The 22,683-nt window shown below is 43.5% G+C and overlaps 1 protein-coding gene across 1 annotated transcript in view; it reads right to left on the reverse strand.

The window, feature by feature from the left end:
* Positions 1 to 1,039: 1,039 nt before the first annotated feature.
* LOC308128596 (dolichyl-diphosphooligosaccharide--protein glycosyltransferase subunit TUSC3-like) overlaps positions 1,040 to 22,683 on the reverse strand; it is a gene marked incomplete at its 5' end in the record, with an annotated part of 73,131 nt that continues 51,487 nt past the window's right edge. Inside the window, 4 exons of the mRNA XM_080494218.1 lie at positions 1,040 to 1,311; positions 2,751 to 2,841; positions 13,118 to 13,192; positions 16,699 to 16,762. Coding sequence (XP_080350344.1) covers positions 1,296 to 1,311; positions 2,751 to 2,841; positions 13,118 to 13,192; positions 16,699 to 16,762 — 246 coding nt within the window. The 3' untranslated portion in view covers positions 1,040 to 1,295. The remainder of the gene's footprint in view (positions 1,312 to 2,750; positions 2,842 to 13,117; positions 13,193 to 16,698; positions 16,763 to 22,683) is intronic.

A 22,683-nucleotide genomic window follows, 5' to 3' on the forward strand; every position in this document is an offset into this window, starting at 1 on the left:
ATCTTCAAGGTCAAGGGTCAGGTCACTTGGTTATCCCTGGAGTGTGTATCATGTGTGTATAAAATTTCAGAGCCCTAGCTCAAAAACCTAGGCCTCCAGAGCCCAAAATGTGTTTTTAAGCACTCCGTGACCCTGTGACCTACTTAATATGCAATTGGGTCAAGGTCACCATAGTATCCCTTCGCCCTCTGAGATGTATCCACATGTGAAGTTTGGTCACTGTGGGCCCAGGGGTTGCTGAGATATAGGTAGAAACGTTCGAAGACGGACGGGACGGACGGATACGGAAAACGTTCGGACATTACTTCTACGGAGACTGTTTCAAGATCCCCCTTCGGGGCCTATCGGCCACGGCGGGGAATAATAAACGGTACTCCAACTTGTTTACATCACAGAAGTGCGTCTTACCCAGCAGTCGTGGACCCGAGCTCTGCACCTGCAGGCATCATGGCTCCTTGAACGCGTGGCGGCGGCTCACATGACAGAGTGTGAGTGTGTCTCGTCTGCCTCCTCATCAGATTAAATAGAAAGTCTGTCTATCAAACACAGCAGATGCAAACATCCTGCTTCCCTCACACTGTTGCTGTACACATGCCACACATGGAAGGAAGGGCGATCGATCGTCCATCCCACTGGTGCACCGGACCTTCTTCAGCTGGTTTGGTTGTCGTTTATCGCTCTAGAATCTTTTTCACCAGACGAGTCAAACTATGGGTCGGTTAAGACGACGGCGTGGACGAGCCATGCAAACAGCACCTTAAGGCAATTTTGTTGAATTCTGAACTTGTATTTTCATAATAAGAGGTGCATTTGGCTGATGGGATTCACAGAGAATAAGAGTGTTTATCATTTCAATGTGAAGATTGGGATTTAAAACACATTGAAACGTGTTCCACAAATATTTTCTAATTGACTTCAGATTTGAATTTTCATCCGTTTTCATCATATTTGATTCAGTTCTAAAATTGCCTTTAAATAATGCACTTATTAGTTTCTTCCTCCTGATTTTGCCACGAATCATCAACGAATCTGAAAAGCATATTTTTGAATCAGTTTAATGAATATTCATCTGCTCATAGAGAAATAACAAACAGAGGCATGTCAAACATCTGTTTTCCAGTGTATGAGAAAAGAAATGTAGGTTTTATTTTTCCACTTAAAGACCTCTGACGATAGAAACTGATAAAAAAAAAAAAAAATACATAAAAAGAGACCCCACCATGCACTTTAGGCTCAACAGTGACACTTCCTCTTCCATTTCAAGTACGTCCAGCTCCTCTTCTTCACTCTCTTTTTTACTTAATGAGGAAGCTAGTGAGACAGAAGAGAAGTAGATGGAGAGTAGAGACAGAAGGAGGGAGAGAAAACAAAAGAGAGAGAAGAGATTTTATCACATAAAAGCGAACAGCCTTTTAAAAACCTGTGGCTGAGGATGATTATCTTGTTAAAAAACGTCCCTGTGAGTTCAAACAGCCTGTGGAAGCATGCAGTCAGCTGCTGCTGAAGATGCGTTCATATTTATCAACAAGAGAAACTGAAGAGGTGCATATTCTACACATTCAAAATACTTCAATGATAAATAAGAAGTAAAATAAGAAGCAGTGAAGCGTACGATGCATTTACACTCAATTCACGTGTCCTTTATAGACATTCAGAGTTAGAAATAAACAACTTTAATCATCATACATACTTTATTAATTTAATTGCACAGTTCATTATTAGTATTGGCGCTGTAAGTTTCCTCAGAGTGTTTTCTAGATGGAGGTCTTTATTAAAAAGGGAGTTTCTTTCAGTGCTGGTCAGGACAGCAGGTCACTGAAACTGGGGGGAAACTCAGCATTTTCATTGAAAACATCCTTGTTCTTTTCAAATGAGGCTCCGTTTACATGACAACCATTCATTCAAATGTATTGTTTTTGCATTTAGACGTCGATGCTTTGAAAACCAACAGTGTAGTTAGCATACCAGGCCACTAGTTGGCACTGTTGGCAAGAACGCAACAAAACTTTTCAGTTGTCACTTGGAAATGTTGCCGTCGAAATAGACAACAAAAGGTTCAATTAGAGGAAAACGTTTACAGGCAATGTCAAGGATGTTCCTAAAACCTAATATTTGCTAAGAATCCAATAACGGACGAAGTCCGTCAACCAATACCAGCGGCAACTTCAGGTCCGTCCAGCGAAGTGAGACACAGAGACACAAGGTTCAGGCTCCATGACGGCAAACGATCCGGCCGGGTGAGGAGCAGCGCCCTCTAGAGGCGAGCCTCTGCAAGCCCAGCGTGTCTTTTTCTTTTCTTTTTAATGTCGTGGTGACCTTTAGCTTAAAGTTGAGCTGAATGGCTGTTCCGTCTCACTGAGCTGTTGGGTTTTAGTGTCAAACATATTCACAACCTTCAGAACGCGTCCTTGACAGCGCGGTGATTTTTTTAACGACGGGCGTGAAAAGGTGAGCGTGTTTTAAACACACTGTAAAAGCATCAAGGCTTGGCCGTCAAAACCTCACTGGAGGTTTGGCTTTCCAGGGTTTTTGTTTCCAATCCAACTGCTGTCCTTAAATCAAAGGAATAATGAGAATGGATGGATCCGGCTCTGGCCTGCATTTTCACAGCGTGTCTGCAATAAGTTTGCAGCGATTTTATGTCAACTTCAGTGATTTTAAGATTTACTGCATGCTTGTATATTGTGCTTGAATGGCTGTGGAGCGAGCTGGCGACCGACGCCTCTGCAGGCCGGTGACGCTGCGGTTACCTGTAGGGGTAGCCGTGGTATTTGGACCTGAAGATGGAGAGCAGGAAGCTGAAGAAAAAGACCACCAGGCCAAGACCCACCAGGCAGATGACTGCAAGAGGAAACACAGGCCTGGCAATTAGACTGGAAGTAAGCAACATTTAAAAAGGGAAAGAAAACATGACAATCCTTTTTAGCTGAATTCACTCAATGTCTGATTAGAGTTCAAATGTTTGCAGGACCTGGAAGCTGGAAGCTCCCTGATCCTGGAAGAACAGTGACGGCAAAACAACCTGAGAGAAGATTTGATTCCTGGCTAAAGGAAAACGTTTCATTCTACACGTTACAGCCGCTGATGCAACTCCGTGTTCGATCCCTGTTCAGACTGAACCTGCCTCGACAGGACACACGTTAAATGAAGACACAGAAGAGTTAGCGGCAGTTCCAAAGTGTTTGCAGGGAGGACGCGGACCAACACCTGGCACTCGCCATGGTGGGGAACAAGACTCTTTAATATCCGGCTTTATTTATACAATCGCTCGACACATGTGACTCTTTCTCATTATCAACTCTGCCATGTTGCAGAAAACCGTTTGAAGCCATTATCATCTTATTTCCTCAGTGGCTATTCTACAGTGAAATATACATAGGCATGATCTGTAATCTGCAGGGGAATAATGTGTGTGTGCATGGAAGTTTTTTTTTTTTTTTTTTTAAACACACACACACACACTTGCAGCCACTAATCCTTGAGAAGCACTGTGTTAAATTAAACTGTCACCACCGACTGATATTGTTAATCAGGGATTAGGATGAGTACCTCTCCTGGAGACTAAAGAGTGAGATATCTTCTAGTTCTCTGTGTGTGTGTGTGTGTAGGGGAGGGAGGGGGGGGGGGGAATAAAAGATTTGGCTGGTAAAATGTTCATGTCAGTTTGTATGTGTGTGTGTGTGTGTGTGTGTGTGTGTGTGTGGTCAGTGAAGCACACACACTGAAGCGTTGCTTAGCTGCTCCATGATTTGTGCCCTTTCTGTTTTTCATCATCTTTGCAGATCAAAGATTTACAATTCAACAAAGAAATCTCAGGATTTATGCTGTGACAGAGCTCTGTCTTCGTGTGTGTGTGTGTGTGTGTGTGTGTGTGTGTGTGTGTGTGTGTGTGTGTGTGTGTGTGTGTGTGTGATAGTGATTGATTTGACCCTCCAGTCGTAATCCATCCACTGCAGACAGTAGCTACCTGCATATGCAAACAGGCACTCAAAGTGTTCTGGTCTTTCTTCACACGCCTCCGAACAGCAAAGGGCAACAGCAGCACAGGGTGAAAAGTGTAAAACCCCCCCTTTTGTCATTATTCCATTTAAATACAGTACTTGTACGAGGTGAGAGTTCGGTTTCCTGTTAAGTGGAAGTCATCGCTGGCGACTAATTCAAGCTAATGCGGTGTCAGCCGCTGGAAGATGAACCGGCGGTACCGAGAGTCAGCGGCTTAATTGCCAACGATGTATATTTGAGCGTAGTGTCTCCACCGACGGCCTCGTGCCCCCGTGTTTCCCGACGTACCACATTCTCATATGTGGCCCCGAGTGTGCAAGTGCTACGTCTGTGCGTCTTCATTAAGAATAGAGGGACACATTTCCCTTCGCTCATCAATTATGACTGAGAGATCTCGGTATGCGTCTGTGGATAATCACTCTCTCGCACCGCGCATGCTAATATGCTAAGTGATTTATGACCTTGGCGAAATGACAAGTTGGTTAAGCTGCATGATTCCCCTCAGTGACAAAGGTGGTAATCCCCCATTTGACTGCGTGATTTGGCTCAGTTCAAATCACAATATATTGGCTTAGGTAGAAAAAAAAACCCCCAAAACCATTTATGATTCCCAACAGGAGGAAGAAACACATCAAGTTAAGCTCATCTCATTAAAGAGACAAACATGAATAGATTGAGGCACTAAATGGTTTGTTCAGTTTATTGTTTGATCAGCAGCTGGCTGCAGAGGACAAAGCGACTCCAGCTGCAGCTCAAACTGTCCACCAGCGTTTCCGTTTACACTTTCTTTTGTCAAGTTACAGAACAACATGCCCTTTGTCTTGAGTTCTGTCAGAGTTGGTTAAAATGGTTAAACCTAAGAGAATAACAAATAATTGCTGACAATTGAGTACCGTATTTTCCACACTATAAGGCACCTAAATACCTCAAATTTTCTCAAAAGCTGCCAGTGCGCCTTATATATGGAAGATAGTTCTACTCGAGACTGCTATTTGACAGCTGAACAACCAGAAGCTTTTATTTTGACAACTCGGACTTCGCAAACGGATGTTCAGAGCGGACGACACTCCACACAACACCTTCATCACTCATGGTTGCACACCAACATTCTAACAAACCAAAATAAACTAGATGAAATAATGACTCCCTAAACTGGGGAACAAAAACACATAAACACAATCAACACAACACCAAACCCAACAACAACCCACAATAACCTCCAACAACACAAAACATGAATTTGTCGCTGCAAGGCATGATGGGACATCATGCCTTGCAGCAACAAATTCAACCTGAGCTCCTCAGTGCAGCCGATAGAAACTCCCATAATTCATTGCAGCTGTTTGTGGTGTTTTAAATGCAATTATTGGGGGTTCTATTTGGTTTGTGGTGTCGGTAATAATTGTGTTGTGTTGTGTTTTTGTTGCTTAGTTCATGTAGTTTAGTTTATTAGCGGTAGTTGTAAGTTGTCAACCAGCAGTGAAGAAGGTTTTGTGTGTAGTGTCGTCCTGGCATAGGCTGCAGGTAGGACTATCAAAATAAAGTACATGCAGCTCTCTGGGTGTTAGAATCAGTGTAAAATGTAACCTAATGGCTTTGAGCTATAAAGGTTATGACCACTGGTCTATTCCATGCGCCTTATAGGGCGGTGTGCCTTATATATGAACAAAGTTGTAAATTATGTCAATCAATGTAGGTGTGCCTTATAGGGCAGAAAATACGGTATATATTGCAGAAGGGAAGAGCATCAGTCCCTCCCTTGCACCCGTCCTCGACCACCATGGGGAGAGAAAACCAACACTGGCCTCTGAAGACATTTTCACCAGAATCCGAGGAGCCGGGAGTTCTGAGCTCAGGCTGCGGCTGCAGGGTCACTGAGAACGAGGGCAGCATGGTCGGCGGACCGGCCTCTCTTCCAGGCTTCGTACCGGATCAAACGCTAATTCACCGCGTCTCGTCATCAGAGACTCATCACGTGGTGCATATCGTTACCGTCCAGGGAACGGCGGCAACCAACCAGTGAGTAGATTGAGAGATTGGGATTGTGTCGAACACTGTGGTGAAATTACCTCCAAGATTCCAGCCAGGATTGAAGCTTAATGTGAAATCTGTCAAATGCTGATGTGTCGGAGACCCCAAACATGTTCCTGGGTCGGTTCTTCTACAGGACAGTGATTAAAACTTTGGCTCGGTGGACAAGCCAATACCAATCTGCAGTTTGCGGAAATACAACTTTGAGTTCCCACATAAACCAGCGAACAGTGCAGCACCGAGCAAATTAAACTCCTGCAGCTCCTGCTGGAGTATTATTCTGTTCAGGTTAGCACATTGATCACACGGCTCAATCCACAGATTGCTTTATGATTACACATTATACTACAATGGACGATCACCACGGCGAGGGAAAACCTTGTGTTCTAAGATGGAGGTGCTCAGAGATGTTCTCCGTTCCTCGGCAGCTTTGGTTCGCTGCTTTGTGGCAAAAGGATTTCTACACAAGTGGGGATCTGACATTGCAAAAGCAAACCCCACAGCAATGGCAGATGCTTAAACACCAGAGAAAGCACATTGTTGTGGACTTTCTTTCAAAAAAGAGCTGAGCATTAAAGTTCCAGCAGGAAATGTTAAAGGTGGAGGAAGTCAGATATCAGGTGGTGCATAATCATGTTCAGTTTGTGGAGCTCGAGTGCATCACGTCTAATGATGTGATTCTAAAAAAAAAAATTAAAAGCCAAAATGAGGGAAAATTTCACATTTTTTAACGAGTATTTTCACACCATTAAAACTTTGGTTGTTATTTTACAATTTATTAATGAGAAAGGCTTGAGGATGATTTTTTCACTCACCATTTGCCAAAATTGATCAATCAAACAAAGATTCTCCTTTCTAATGTCTGTTCTGGATTTTACCCCCCCCCCCCCCTCCCCCAGACAGTTTATGCTCCACCTGTGACAGGTGCAACGCCTCCCAGTGAGTCTGGACGTCACACTGGGAGGTGAATCTTATGGCGCCTTCTGGTGAATCTTGTTTCAGGAAGAAATCGTCTGCAAGTGTCGGCTTGTGGCTTAAAATTGCGACTTTTCTTAGCCATAAATGACCGTTTCATCCCAGTTTGGAGTCTTTATGTGGAATCTGCATGTCAGGGTTTCCTCCCATCATTTGAGGTGAATTCCAAATGAGTCTGAGGTGTGATCGTCCGTGTTGCTCTGTGACGGACTCGCGTCCTGCCTCCACCCACAGGAAGCTCAGCGACGCCGGGGAGGAGTTGAGTGAAATTGATGCACAAACTCAGTTTCTCAGTGTGAAAAACACATTGAGAATATCACCATTTCTTTTTTAAATTGTTGTTTTAATAGTCACTCTTAAGTCTTTTCGTATGATAATCACACAGTGCAGTCTACTAGCAGCTTCTGGGAGTCACATGCATAATACAATAAAATAATGACATCCCAGTTAAATGTGTAAATTGCATTAGAGTAATGAGATTCTGCTGTTGTGGACTCGTCTTGGCTGCCACATGCTGGTATTTTAACAGGTCAGTATAATAATAATAATCATAATCCTATTTTTTTCGCTGAACGTCACACTTTCCTTGTAATGCACCTCTTTCATTTGTGTGTATTTTTGTGCGTGCCGTGTGGGATATAAAATGTTTTCATGTACGTGGAAGTACACTCATGCAAGAGTATATTGCCACCTGCATGATTCTTTAATTGATTATATTAGAAAGTAGTAATCGTACAAAAGAGAGTTAACGTACGAATTTAAGACGAAAATGAAAGTAATGAGCACAATCACAATGGAGTAATGAAGGTGAAGAAGAAAAAGAGGAAGACGACTTGCATGGAAAGATTGCAGCACAGAAAGGCCTGTGAACAGGTGATAATTATCTTTGCACGTATGAATGCAAGTCCCTGTATGTATTTATGTTTCTATGCAAAGGTATTAGTGAACGAAAACAAGTCTGGGGGTAGTCATGAAGTCATTATCATTTTAATTGCCAAGCTTGAACATCTCAAGAGCTTCCCAGTGATAATCTTGCATTTGGATTCTTGACGGCGATGGTTTTCAGAGTGTGTGGGCTCAGAGAGGCGACTGAAAGCCTTCTCAAGTTGCTTCCCCATCTCACCGAATAATCCAATTCCACCTGTGTGTAACTGTGTCTGTCTGACGTAATTACCAACACAGGTCATCCAATATCCTTTTCCTGCTCTGGCGATCTCAAGATTAGCATGAAACTCTTTAGATATTAGGGGCCGTGTGAATGCGTGCACCTATTTTCTACAGAACATGAAAAACACCCGGAACGAATTAAACCGTCCAGAGGGAAATATTTGGATGTCGACCGTTTGTTGAATGAATAGTTTTGCATCTGAACAAATATTCAGAAAAATGTAGTGACTTGAGATCATTTGGAGCGTGTAAAGACTTTCTTCTTCATGATACTTAGAATACTGGAGGTGAAGCCTCATCCAACATGGCGGCAACAATGAGTGGAGCCCAGCAGTCAACAAGCTCTTTATTCTATCTGTTGATCCGTAATTATGACGGGAACTGAAAGGAACGTTCTCGGGTGCACTGAGGACACATCCATGTCAGAGTTGGGGGGGGGGAGGGGGAGGTCAATTAATCAATTAACCAATTAATTCCCCACTTACGGGACGTTTCAAGGGAAAATGCAGTTTTTGCATTTTCGTTTCAGGAAAGTTTCACATTTACACTGCAAGTTTTTAAAACTGCTGAAAACGATGTCGTTTTCATGTCGGGCCACTAGTGGGTGCTGTTGTTTTGTTTTACTAAACCACACACACGAGCAGAGAGCAGTATGCTATAAATATTGAATTTACTCCACCAGAAAAATCTCAAATATACTTCACATGAATATCACTCCTGCACAGAGAATAAACCGACACATGAAAACTAGACCATCACCACTCATTTTCAACCTGAAGTTTTGCGAGGCGTAATTTACAAACAGGATCTTGAACGAGACGAAATCCTCTGTGCAAAGCCATTCTTAAAAATCTGAAACTTAAGTGTCTATTCACCGGCTCCATTTCTTACAGGGGTCGCCAGAGCGTTTAACTGCAACCTGCCCCATTCAAGTCACTAGTTTTTAACCTTGACATGCTTTATGCCACATCTGGGAATCAAACTCACCTCCTCCACTTGCAAGGTCAATAGTACCCCCCCCCCCCCCCCCCCCCCCCCCCATGAGGGACTAAAAGATCTCAAGCAAAAGACACTGCTTTACCACTGGTACGCTGTAATTACTGGACTTCATGATTGCAGGTGCCTTCGGTATAAATAATGGAATTCTGCTGAATAATTCAACGCAGGACTAGAAAGGTCCGCTAACCAAGGCACACCTTCAGCGTGACGAGTGAACAAAAGAATCATTATCATTTCTGTGTCCATGTGCTTGTTCTCAATTGGAAAAGATGCAGAAGTGCCAGCTTGGCTCGTAAAAACTTATATTTTAAAATGTCTAAACTAACACAGACAAAGAAAGGAACGTTTGTTTCCAACACATTATTTGTTAGACGCTGCTTCTTGGCAGTAAATCTTACACCGGTGGAAAGTTTGAGTATTTTCTTTTTAAATCGCGCCACATTTGTAAACAGGCATTTGTTTGTTGAGACGTAAAAAAACTGACACATCCTCCCAACGATGCTCAACAACTTTTCCTTGACTCCTTTGTGAAACAAGTGATGTTGGCACTAAAACAAAGTGTTGGCTAGCTGGGGGTCGGCCTCCGGTTCTGTTGTGTCGGTCCCTCCGGCACAAACAAGCCTGAAGTGGTGGAGGAGGTGGAGGTGGAGGAGGTGGAGGTGGAGGTGGAGGTGGAGCTCAGGACTGCTGGCAGGTTGGGGCATCGACAAACATTCATGGGGTCTAACGACTGGGTACTTATTTGCTGCACATCCCACAAATGCATGTTCCTCACCACTGTGGTGCCGTCTACGACCTTATGGGGTTTTATTTGTGCCAAAATTCTGAGCGAGCGACGGGAAAATTTGAGCGCAAAAATTTTTATTGTGCAGCGCACTAATAGCATTTTGAGGAAATATTTAAATTGCGCAAAGACAAACTTGAGATTGCGCTCAAAAATCATTTCTGCGCTCAGATTCTTCCTCTCGCGCTCAACCTCTCTCTCTCTCTCTCTCTCTCGCTCGCTCAAATCTCTCCACGTCCACTCAAGTCCTGCTGTGCGCTCGCTCAAAATGTGCAAAGCCCAAATGTGACACACGGTTGTCCACCAATCACAGAAATTTGGGGCGGGCGTTGAACTCTGATTGGTTACTTCGGATTCTGGAAGTGCCTCATAACCAACGAAGAAGAAGAAGAAGAAGAAGAGGGAAAAACAAACTGCGAGGGAAAACATGTTGTAATCCAGGATCATTATCTTTAGTTTTCCTTATTTCTGTTTTCTTTCGCAGTTTTCGCAGTTTCCCTCTTCTTCTTCGTTGGTTATGAGGCACTTCCAGAAACCGAAGTAACCAATCAGAGTTCAAGGCCCGCCCCAAATTTCTGTGATTGGTGGACAACCGTGTGTCACATTTGGGTTTTGCACATTTTGAGCGAGCGCACAGCAGAACTTGAGCGGACGTGGAGAGATTTGAGCGAGCGAGAGAGAGAGAGGTTGAGCGAGAGAGAGAGAGAGGTTGAGCGCAGAGCAAGAATCTGGGCGCAGAAATGATTTTTGAGCGCAATCTCAAGTTTGTCTTTGCGCAATTTAAATATTTCCTCAAAATGTTATTAGTGTGCTTGCACAATTAATTTTTTTGCGCTCAAATTTTCCCATCGCTCGCTCAGAATTTTGGCACAAATAAAACCCCATATGACCTGAGCTGTGACGTCACCGATGGTGTCGCTAGAGACAGAAACTCGCTGCAGGCAAACTGACCTCAACGTCACGTGGTCAGTGAGAGTTTGCAAAAACGTGCCTTAGGAAACGGTTGTAGACGTTTTGGGGGAATTTCACTGCATTTTGCACCAGAAAGTATCACTGAAGTTAGTTTAATGTTGAGATTGTAGTCATTTTGCACCATAAATGGTTTTGTAAAAAAAATAAACTTCTCGTCATGTATATTCCACGAAAAAAAGAAGAAGAAAAAAAGCCAACGTTTAAATTTAAATGTATTTTAAATGCATTTAATATGGCTCTATTTTATCGGTCGGGCCCGATGTAGTTAAAACTGGGTTTGTGGCCTCTGAACTGACACCCATGTTCTTTAATGGAGCAGATAACAGATTTTTAATGGTGTCACATCGGCGGCTGGAGGAGTTTGGTTCATCCTCCAGACATCATGGCAGGTCTGGAGTCGCAAGCTTCTATTTCCTCTTTCACATGTGCCGTCATATAAATATATATTCTTAAAGTTTAGGGGGACATTTATAAATCTGCAAGCAGTGATGCGCAAACTAAGAGAGATATCACTCTTTTATTATATTTCTCACCTGCTCTGGCATGACCAGAGGGTTGGTGTGATGATGATGCATCATTTTTTTGTCATTACGGAGCAGAAAATACTGTCGTCACAGCTAAATTAATGTAACTCCATTCTCTGATTGGAGGATCATGTTTCTGACAGCATTCATTTCAACTGAGCTCAACATCAGTCCAGATGTTCCAGTCACTGCCGCCCTGAGCCTTTACATTTTCTCGCGCTTGCAAATTGTGCAGTTGGTGGCTGCATAATGAGTCGCTGCTGTTGTAAATCACTCGTTAATTTCAAGCAGATTGTGAGTGCAAATTGAGTAATTAACATTATTTTTTTTTTCTGTCCTTGAATCTTCTGCTGTTTACCGGACAGATCAGAGACGGACCCAGCTGCATTTCATTTGCAATCTCTGGCCATGTGGCGTTCCTGTAGAAAATCAACAAATGTGACCAAATCGTGCTCATTTCCATAAAGGCAGCTCAAACCTATCGTTCTACATTAACCTCACACACAGTTCCCACACATTGGAATGAACATTTTATCTTAAAGACGACAAAGAAAGAGGTGGAGCAGGTCAGAGGAAGTAAAATGGTTGCGTGTTGACAGGCAGTTTCAGTGGGCGAGGGGTCGACTGGCTGATTATCTGGGGAGGAAAACAAGCTTCTCATTTTCAGAGAAGGTCCAGCTGAAGGACAGAATGCAAATACATGTCTTACTAATGACAGCTGGATTATAATAGAGTGGGGTGGGTACGTGTGTGTGTGTGTGTGTGTCTTTATGCTTGGTATCATTTTGTGTTTGTTTCCTGATCTTACGGAAGCATGTGTCATACATGAAAACATGGTTATTAGAGGAGTAGAATCAGCTCCAGTGGCCTCCCTCATCCTGACTCTTGTCTCGAATTCAAGCTATTTGAGGTTTTTTCACTTTAATACTTCACAGTCTGAAAGTGTCTGTGTTCTCAAGCTTCCTGGAAGATGAGCAAAAGCTTCATTAAGACTAAAATGGCAAGTGTCTCTGAGCTGCCAACGTGTGATTATTTTATGTGTTCCACAGATTAGGCGGTGAAAAGAGGCCTGGCAGTCGGACACGAAGCCCCGGGTCTCCGACCTGCTGACCACTCCAAGCGGAGTTGTGAAGATAAGCTTATTTCCTGTCCAACATGTGTGCAGTTTCTGTTCAGCCGTCTCGGGAAGCTCAGGTTCAGATGAAGGTTTCATAAGACCGCTCAAAAATGCACATCGATGCATTATTTAGTATTTTAATCTTTGTGTTAATAGAGGAAGGTACAATCCACCTGTCACCTTGTTTTCATCTCTTGGTTAGCATTCACTAGCAGTTAGCAGAGAAATTGAGAGGTCACCCCTGAAAACACACGAGTTTCCACAAACTGCATCATGTATTGACTTCAATGTCAACACTTATAGGAACATATGATGATAGTCCATTCATCTTGATGCAGCTTTTAGCATTGTAGCTTGACAGTGAGACGTGCTCAATTTGAGTAAAGGCTTGGAGTTTGCATGACCTTCCTGTGGGTCGGCTTCTCTCCTGATCTATAAAGGCCCCCCCCCCCCCTGCATCAAGCAACACAGAAATGTCCTCAACGTGCTGGACGCCGCGCTCCGAGCTGGACGGACGGGACTGGAACAGGTGAAACGCAAACTTACTTCTCCGTTTGCCGACGTCTCCCTTGGAGGTGGCAGCCTCGTTGAGCAGCACCATCCCCATGGTGATCGCAGCATCTGGGACAAGGTTGTCAAGGAAACCACACGAGAGCAGGAAAGAGAGGAAGAAGCTGGAAACGGAGACAAACCGAGGGAGAAACACCGGAGCGCACGCACACGCACACACACACACACACACACACGCACAGAAAAGCCGATATACATACATGTACATGTGTACAGCGTGCAGTGATGAGCACATGAAGGTACACGCCTGTGTTTGGTTGAAGCCGTGTGTAAAGACCAAACGGCTCATTTTGAGGACTGTGAAGGGGAATTATGACAAGAAATGGCACTTTTCACCCCCCCGCCTCCCCCCCCCCGCCTCCCCATGTTGTGATTCTTTGCTTGAAAGAGCACATAAGGCGCTGCCATCTCATCTGCAGTCGCACCAAAGCAAATACAGAGTTTAAGCTGCAGTCCTACGTCGCAGTGATATCTCACCTTTGCCAGGAAAACATCCTAATAGACTCCCAGTTCATTGGATTTCTCTAAAGAAGTTAACTCTTTATAAGCAAACCAGGAGAGGAACGAGGAAACTGCACCCCAACACAATTTATTTATACACACACATTTCCTTGCTTTCAAATGCAAAAATAGACACGTGTGTACAGTCTCTTAGAGACCTCATTAAAAGGTTAAAAAGAGATTTATTCAGTTTTGTGTATTCTGTTCTCTGTTTACTTGTAGTCAACAAAATCTTTATATTCCTGGCTTGTAAAAAAAAATAAAGATGTTTTATTCAAAGTTCACAAATGCACCTACATGCATAAAATACACGGGGAGTAGCATTTGTCAGGATTTTTACTTTCCATTGTCAAAGTCCGATGAAAGAATTCTTTAATAAACAAGCAGAGGGTTTAAAGGTGATGTTTAAAGGTTTCACCCTGAAATAGTATTCATCCTCCACAGTTTGTCATAATAACAATACCTGGTGATATCGTTTGGGTTTATCTTAAATGCTACTCATATACTCTCATACGACCACTTTTTTCAGTAATGTTACTATAGTCGCATTACTATTGTAGTGTTATTATTGTAGTGTTACGACTGCAGTGTTACTGTCATAGCGTTGCTAACGTAGAGCTACTATTGTAGAGTTACTATTGTAGAGTTAAGTTTGTACCCAGAAATAAAACTGTGCTTTGGAAAAGACACAACCACAAACATTCCTCGAATAACACATTTAGAACATTAGTTAGATGCGAGGCACAATGTTTGATTATGCAGCAACTGAAATCATCTCAGAGATGGGAATATAAAACTAATTCTCAGCGAATAAGAATCTTGTTAAGATGTTAAAAAAAAAATATTTCTGGAAAGTTTCCAGTCACACTCTACATTTTATTTTCCTAAATTGTTGTGCTGTTGTTTTGTTTTTTTATTCTTTTTGGTTTCACGTATCCGAGTTGACACATTAATGTGAGCATCTTTATTGTACAGAGGCACCGAGGGCTTCCTTCAACACCTGAGCTTGTCTGAAGTGACTGCGAGCGCAGCCCCTCATGGCTCCCAGCCTAATTACAGATTCCTCTCTTCAGCATGCTCTGCATACAAAGCCGTGGCACTGAACAAAACCTGACGGGGCGCACAAACACCGACTGCCACGTGGGAAGATACAGCGCGGGAATGGATGCACCCTCTTGATGATATAGTAGAAGACGTGACACAAAAAAAAAAAAACAGCCGTGAAACTGAAGCGTCAGAAGTGGCAGTGTGGGTGGCCGTGGAAAAGCCGTGGTGTGATAACACAGACCGCACCGACTGACAGGTCTGGGCTCTTTTTAGTTTCAAAAGAATCAAAATTAAGTAACATCCGTCAATCAACACAGCGAAAAGCTGCCAGCAGGTATGTGATCCGCTACCAGTTGTCACAATATGAGATCCTGATCATGAAGATCAACAATAATCACTGTATCAAACATAATCAACAATTTCTTTATACAAGCCTCCATTAAAATTGCAGAAAACAAATGTTAAAACGACTCCAAGCTGCCCTGTGTGTTTTAGAAAATAAATGTTCATCAAGGCTATTTGAGACATGTTTTAGTGGAGGTTGTGTGATAAGAAATTAAACCGCCTGCCCTCCTCATTGTGACCTGCAGCCGCTGTCCGTCTCACTGCAGCCTCTCTCAGGACATCAAGGAGATCCATCAATACGGGCTAAGTGGCTATCTGACTTTTGTTTACAAACTGAAGTAACCTGTTCACCGATATGCGACGGTGACTGAGCTGCAATTGATCTGACGAACACACAGCGGAGAACTGCCTTTACTTCAGGGCCACAACTTCGCCCTCATGGTGACACGGACTTCCTCTGTTTGTACGACTCAATCCTCAGAGGTGTGTGAGGAAGTCCAGAAATCATGTAAAAAAAAAAAAAAAACATCCCAAAACACGATATAAAAAAGTAAAAGATGGGGTTCTGAGACTGTGTGATACGGTTCAAATTCCTGTTAATATTGTGATAAGTTGGTAAATCGAATATTTTTCGCCCAGCAGAGCAAAAAGGTGAAAGCGAAAAGGAAAATCTGATATTATGACTGAAATTCCTCAGAGTTTAAAAGGTCCTTGCTTTTCCTTCCAAGGTCTCTATAATCTTTATCCAGGATTCACTGTGGAACACATCTTCTGTCCAATAAGCCCATTAAAATGAAACACACACACACACACAAATGTGTAAATATGAAAATGTGAAAAGCATTTAAGATGTGATCATCCTATGAAATGCACAGTGCATTGATAACCGTTCAAAGAATGATGTTTGAACCGGAAGGTGCAGAGGACATGATTACACAACTGTGAGTAGGAGCACACACGTGAGGAAATAAATAAGGTGACGTCCATGGGGGGGGGGGGGGGGGGGGTCCACCGCTGTGACGGTCATAAAGTGTGTTTACACCAGCTGCACAGTCAACAGAGCGAGGTGTGTTCATGTGTGTGGAGGTGTGTGCGTTTCATTTAGATGTAATCAGATGGGCAGAAAATATAAAGAATAAGCTGTGGACAAACAGATATTGCTCTGCAGCAGGTGCGACCTTGGACCTGCTGTTTCCTACAGGGACGAGAACAACGGCGAGGACGGAACAGTATCATTACCTGTACAAATACAAAAGCACCAGGGCAAGTACACATGGGCATAGAGGCGGACGGAGAAGCTGACAAATACAAACTGAAAAATCTATCCAACCAAACAAGTCCACGACCCAACACAGACACACGGAGCCAACGAGGGGTTGAATTTGGAACAAATCAGGCAAGAAGGAGAAGTTAAAAGAGGACAATTTCTTGTCTCTGTATTGTCTATTTGTTCAGGCCATCAGGCAGCCTCTGCACGGTGAACGCACACAAATGACGACAACCTTTGTCTGGAAAGAATAAGAGGAAAATAAAAAAGCAACAGCACATCCAGTTTGGGGGATATGAGAGGTGGACTCACCAAGAAGAATCAACACTGAAAGGTAAATTGGTCCGTAGGACTGCAATTTTGCAACACAAACAAAAAGAATTTGATGAAAGGATACTGAGAAGAAGGATGATGTGAGACTCCGCCACGAACTGAGCCTGACTGCTGCCATGGATGTAACTCTGTGGGGAGAAAAAAGAAACTGTTAGAAATGTTAATCTACACAGGGTTGCTTTACTTACTGAAATTCCTTTGAAAAAACAAAAAAAACAAACATTAAGGCATTAGTGGGAATTCAGTCTCCTTAGTCATACTTTCATTACCTCACCAAACATTTCTTGCTTGACCTCAGACCAACTTGCACAAAGTGACCCGCATGATGCCACACGGATTCACCTGTTATAACAAGAAGGCCGTTGCTGGGCTAATCCCCCGCCGGAGGGCTTTCTATTTTCTCACAAAGCAGCTCTAAGGCAGCACACTTGGTACACTAGAGGGTGTTCCATGGGTCCTAGTAGATCATTATGTAGAATCTGAAAGGTCTTCTTCATAAGCTATGTCAAAATACGTCTCCAGAGCCCAAAAGGTGTTTTTATGCACTTAGTGACCCTGTGACCTGATATGCAAATTAGGTCATGGTCACTATGGTGCCCCTTCTCCCCAGGTGGAGTGTCCATGTGTGAAGTTTGGTGACTGTGGGCCCAGGAACTGCTGAGAAATGAGGAGAAATGTTCAGAAATTTCAGAGCCCTAGCTCAAAAACCTAGGCCTCCAGAGCCCAAAATGTGTTTTTAAGCACTTCGTGACCCTGTGACCTACTTAATATGCAAATCAGGTCAAGGTCACCATAGTATCCCTTCCCCCTCTGAGATGTATCCGCATGTGAAGTTTGGTCACTGTGGGCCCAGGGGTTGCCGAGATATAGGTAGAAACGTTCGAACGGACGGACGTACGGAGACTGTTTCAAGACCCCCTTCGGGGCCTATCGGCTACGGCGGGGGATAATTAAGCTTAATAAACCTCCACACGTGGACAAGGGGGAGACGAGGAATCAAACCTGCAACCTTCTCCACAGTGGCTGAAAGTCAAGCGACAAACAACAGCTGGACGTTTTCGTCGTACCACAAACATTTGTCACAGTCGATCTGCAAAGAACGACCACATCATCCTGCACTGAAGCCCGACGGCTGAACGCCTGCATCACGACATGCAACATAGACGGGGCTCAAAGGAACCCTCTTCCTGAGAAACTCAACTGGCAGCACACAGTCCTGACAGTAGATTGAACCAAACAGTCCTTTTGGTGAAGTAGCAGAATCGTTTTAAAAAGGGAATTCGGACAAAAAGTTGTGAAAACAGGATTACAGATGATCTGGTCAACAAGACACAACGTCGTCACGGTTCATGTATGAATGATCTCATTGTGATGTAATAATTCCCTGTGTCATCACCGACATGCTCAATAGAACCAGGATCCTACAGCTGGTAAAAAGCCTCTCAGGCCTGCGATGCAGTAAGAAGCGCAAAGTCGTGTGTTTGTGAAACAAACGTGTGTGTGTGTGTGTGTGTGTGTGTGTGTGTGTGTGTGTGTGTGTGTGTGTGTGTGTGTGTGTGTGTGTGTGTGTGTGTGTGTGTGTGTGATGTGAAGATTTATCTGGTGTGTGTAGGTGTGCAGAGCCGCGACTCTTCCTCACAGTGGGAGGGAGTTCAGCGCTGAAAGGAACAAACACAGGATTACTTCATAAGCAAGCCTCATCATCAAAAGGTCTTCTAAAATAAGAAAAACTTTGACTGCAAAATCATCAAAATAAAGATGATATTCCGTATTTCGTTGAATAAAATGGAGGCATAAGAATAATGACCAGTCCATGTTCTAATAAAGCACTCAGGCTTCTACCTCCGGAGTCTGTATTTGTATCTGTAAAGTGTAAAGGTACAACCTTTTTTGTTGTCTGCGATGGAAAGTAGAATCTCCCCACTATTAACCGACGGCGTCACAAACCGTCTGCACGAGGCAGGATGACTAATCCATTTATTGATTTTGAAAGCATTTTCTTTCAGCTGCAATCAGAATCCTCAAGTAGCCTACACCTGTTGTACGAGTCAGCCCTTCTCTGCTTCCAGAAACAAAATAAAAGGAACGCTTAATGGCATGATGTTATTTACCGAAAATCATGAAATCTCATTAAAACATAGCACTTTGTGAGCAGATGGCATTCATCAGCTAGAAAAAAAGTGATTCACAAGACTTTAGTGCACTTAGGAGTTCGAAGGACGTTGCTTTTCTTCAGTCAAAACAAGTCTCACAAAGATGGCGGCGATCTCGTCACGGTGGGAAGTGAAAAAAATAAAAGTTCTCCTCCTGAGGCGTCGGTGTCTGTCCATGTTTGTTCAGCTAAACGAACAACAGACCAGTGCCAGGCTCTGTGCAGGGTTGTTGATGTGATGAGAGGATTAGAGCATGGCAGCCCAATCATGCAGTCTGCGAGACGCAGTGGGAAACAAGTGAAGAAACGACGGCAAGCCAGTTAATCTCACCGGGGTATCCGGTTCAGCCGGCATATTCTTCTGTTCATTAGCAACCAAAGCCACTTAGCACAGGGCCTGTCAGTCACGACTACAACGAGAAGAACCTGAGGCATAGAACAGCAGACGTGATGAGAGCTACATGCTCTTCAACAGTGAAACAAAGAGGAAACATTTAGATTTGATGTATAAAACATGTCCGAGAAGATTGACCTTTTAATTCGCCAGCCACTGAACTTTCTTCTCTAAGACAAGGGGTTTATTCTCTACTTAGAGCAGTGGTGTCAAACTCATGCCAACCTTTCTCACAGCTGGCGAATGTCAGGTTGCGGTCCGGCTCTGGCCCGAGTGCCGGACGTTGAACGTCACAGATTTAAAGTGACGGTCGAACACAGAGCCAAGACTCAAGCTGGGCAGAAGTCGGCTTCTCTGATGAGACGCTGGAGGCGAGCCGTGACCAACGTCTGTTTGTAAGCAATGCGAGGAAGCAAAGAGGCAGACAAAGAAGAGACAAAGTGGAACTGAGACAAACGGAGGTATCACAAGGTCTTTCACACCGAGGCCTTGCTGATTATTAGCACCGAGGTTTACCGCGCATCTCCAGCCTCCTTTTCCACTTCACTGGCCCAGTGTTCATTTTTCCCTATCAGACAAGAATAAGGATGGAAAGATGAATAGGGGATGACAAAGGAGGTGGAGTAATGGGTGGACAGCTTTTTCTTGCTTCAGTGGAGAGAAATGAAGAATTTTTGCACTTGAAAGCAGACGTAAGGATGACAAAGGCTCGAGGCTGAAACAGATCCTTTTGTCTCTTAGGCTGGGATTTTGAATAGCTGTCGATATACTTTCCTCACGGACTGACAAGTCCAGGCTCACTACTTTCACTACTTCGCACACGGAGGGAGCTTTGTTTTTGTTTTGTCAAATCTGAAAATTGGTGCGACGCCGTTTCTCGCATTCTAACTGATTATATGAGAAAAAAAGTTAAACACATTAGCAGGGCTGTGAAAAAACCTCAACACTCTGGTCCATGCCAATATGTTCTTAAAACGACACCATATCCATATTCCGGCCACCAATGTTTCTGCTGCGCAGGTTTTCCTTTACCCAACAGGAAGTGAAGAGAGTGCTTGAATTTAATGCGTCTTCATCTTCAAAAGAAGACGTCAAAGTTGATTTGGGTTTCAAGCAAACGACAGTAGTAATGGAGTAATGGAATGGACAAAACACCAATTATTTGCAAACATTCCCACGCAGCAATACGGCACTGGAGCAACGTGTCCGACTCCGAGACAGCAGGCGGAAACGTCAGCAGTGTCGCCTCTCATGTGCGCGTGGCTCTGTCGGCAAAGCGCGCAACGTCGGATCCCAGAGCTCGGATATTGGCTGAGACGTAAATCTCACCACATACGACCACAATATCTGAGCAGCGGAAGCCGATGTGGTACGTTTCGCAGACGAGAGCCAAACCAGGAGCAACATTGTGGAGGAGAACGATATATATATATATAAATATCCAATCAAACTATATCGCAGCGAATCAAGGTACGCATCATACTGTGACACACGTGGAGGAATGTATGGTGTTGTGACTTCCCTCACGATACCGTGTCAAAAGGGTCAAGAAATCCGTCTTGAAATGAAAAGTAGAGAACAGAAAACCAATGTGACACTGGTGGTCATTATCATTACAAACTGCAGAATTTCGCCTCTTCTAATGGGCTGAACCCGGGGAAAGACACACGAGCAGTTTTTAACTCACCTGGGGAGGAAATGTTAATGTTAGGTTCACGTTTGTTCATGGTATTTATGGGGCTTCTTGAATAAAACTGAATAATGCATTTATGAATCACCCGAGCGTAGAATGAGCTTTTCATGTGCTTAAATAGGATGGAGGTAAAACGTTAAATTGAACCCGTTATGTTACATACCAGCGACGAACAAGCAAACAAAAAAAGGCAAATTTTACGACGCTCCTTAGGAGTGCATAAAAATCTATGATAAAACATTGACTCAGACAGAATCACAGACGACAGCATTTATAACAACATAAAAGAACAAAATGTCCTTAAAGCATCCATCCGTGTATTTATAGCCATCTTATTTGGTAATGTATGAAAGCATAATTCTAGAGCTGAATAAACGGTGGTCTTCTTGTTTCAGAAACCTTTTTAGTTGTTGCCACAGGGGATCGGCTTCTCCAGTGTCCTCCGTCCTCCCTGCATCCATCAGACTCCTCAGTGGTTTTTCTCCTGTTGCTTGGTAACCCCATCACATCCACCTGGCTGTACGCTCATCTTTGTCTCTCCTTTACACTTTGGTGGTTGACCCCAAGTACGAAAACTCCAGTCTCTCTGTTGTTTCCACTCACTGCATCCTCCCTGTTCACTGTTCTGCCCATTTACAAGCAGACCTCTTTTTTCATTTCTTTCTTTCTCGCGAAAAACTCTCCTTCACCAGATTCTTTTCAACCAGCTCACAACTGGAAGATAAACCTTGATATCTGAAAACATGAACATGAGGCTGATGAAAATAGTAAAACACATTAGATCAAGACTTGATCACGCAGCACAGAGGCATGCTGCAGGCTGCTTCGGCTTCAATTCATAATAATAGTACTAGAAATGCGTGTAAGGTGACACGTTAGATGTCCATCTGTATATGAAGACAGAATATACAGAATTAAAAGGCACACATGGACAAAGCTACAGAAGGCTGAGCAAGTGATCCTCAATTGAAATAAAGAAGCTCACTACACTTTATCAGATTGAAAACTCTTATTTTCCAGTCAAATGTTGTCCAATGAGAGGAGACGGGTGACTAGAAATAATATATATAATTACTATACACGTCTCCACATTGCTACCTGATGACAGCAGTAGTGTTCAGATGGGATTTGTTTCTTTTCTTCTTTCAATACTACAAATAAACCATCATTAGTTCATATTGTGGGTTTTTTGTTTGGGTTTTTTTTGGGCGGGGGTCAAGGACTACCTGCTTGTCGCCTCTTGAACATGAAAAAGAACAGAATGCATTTAGAGGCGACACGCTGGAGTAGTGCTTAGCTTAGGAGATGAAACATTCCTCAATCCACGGCCAGGCACATCCAATTAATCTGATGGATTAGAAAGCAGGACTTTCATTCATTAGTGTGCAGAGCTGAGAGTAGACATGTTCTGGAGGATCTAGCTGAGCACCACTCCGCTGCAGCTAAACGTGGGATTGCAGAGGAGAGACTTTGTTCATGTGGAAGATGTACGAGTGAAAGGTGCTGCCGAGAGCCGCTGCTTGCTGGGCGGACATGAAGACAAATGGAAGGGCAAACTTAACAGTCGCACTCCACAACTTTCTCTCACCCACTTAATGAAACACACTAGTTACCTGCATAAATCAAGTGATTTGCTGTCCAAGAAGTGCTTGAAATAGTTTGTTGTGCTGAAAATAGACATTTCTTTAAGCGGTGCGTTCAAAAGACAACGTGTCCAGACTGTAAGACGCCAATGTGACATTGACATGAAGACGGCTGTCTGCTGCCTGTTGATTACTTTCGCAAACTGTTAAAAAGTAAGAGACATCCA

The sequence above is a fragment of the Blennius ocellaris genome (genome assembly GCF_963422515.1).
Source record: "Blennius ocellaris genome assembly, chromosome: 3".
NCBI lineage: Eukaryota > Metazoa > Chordata > Actinopteri > Blenniiformes > Blenniidae > Blennius > Blennius ocellaris.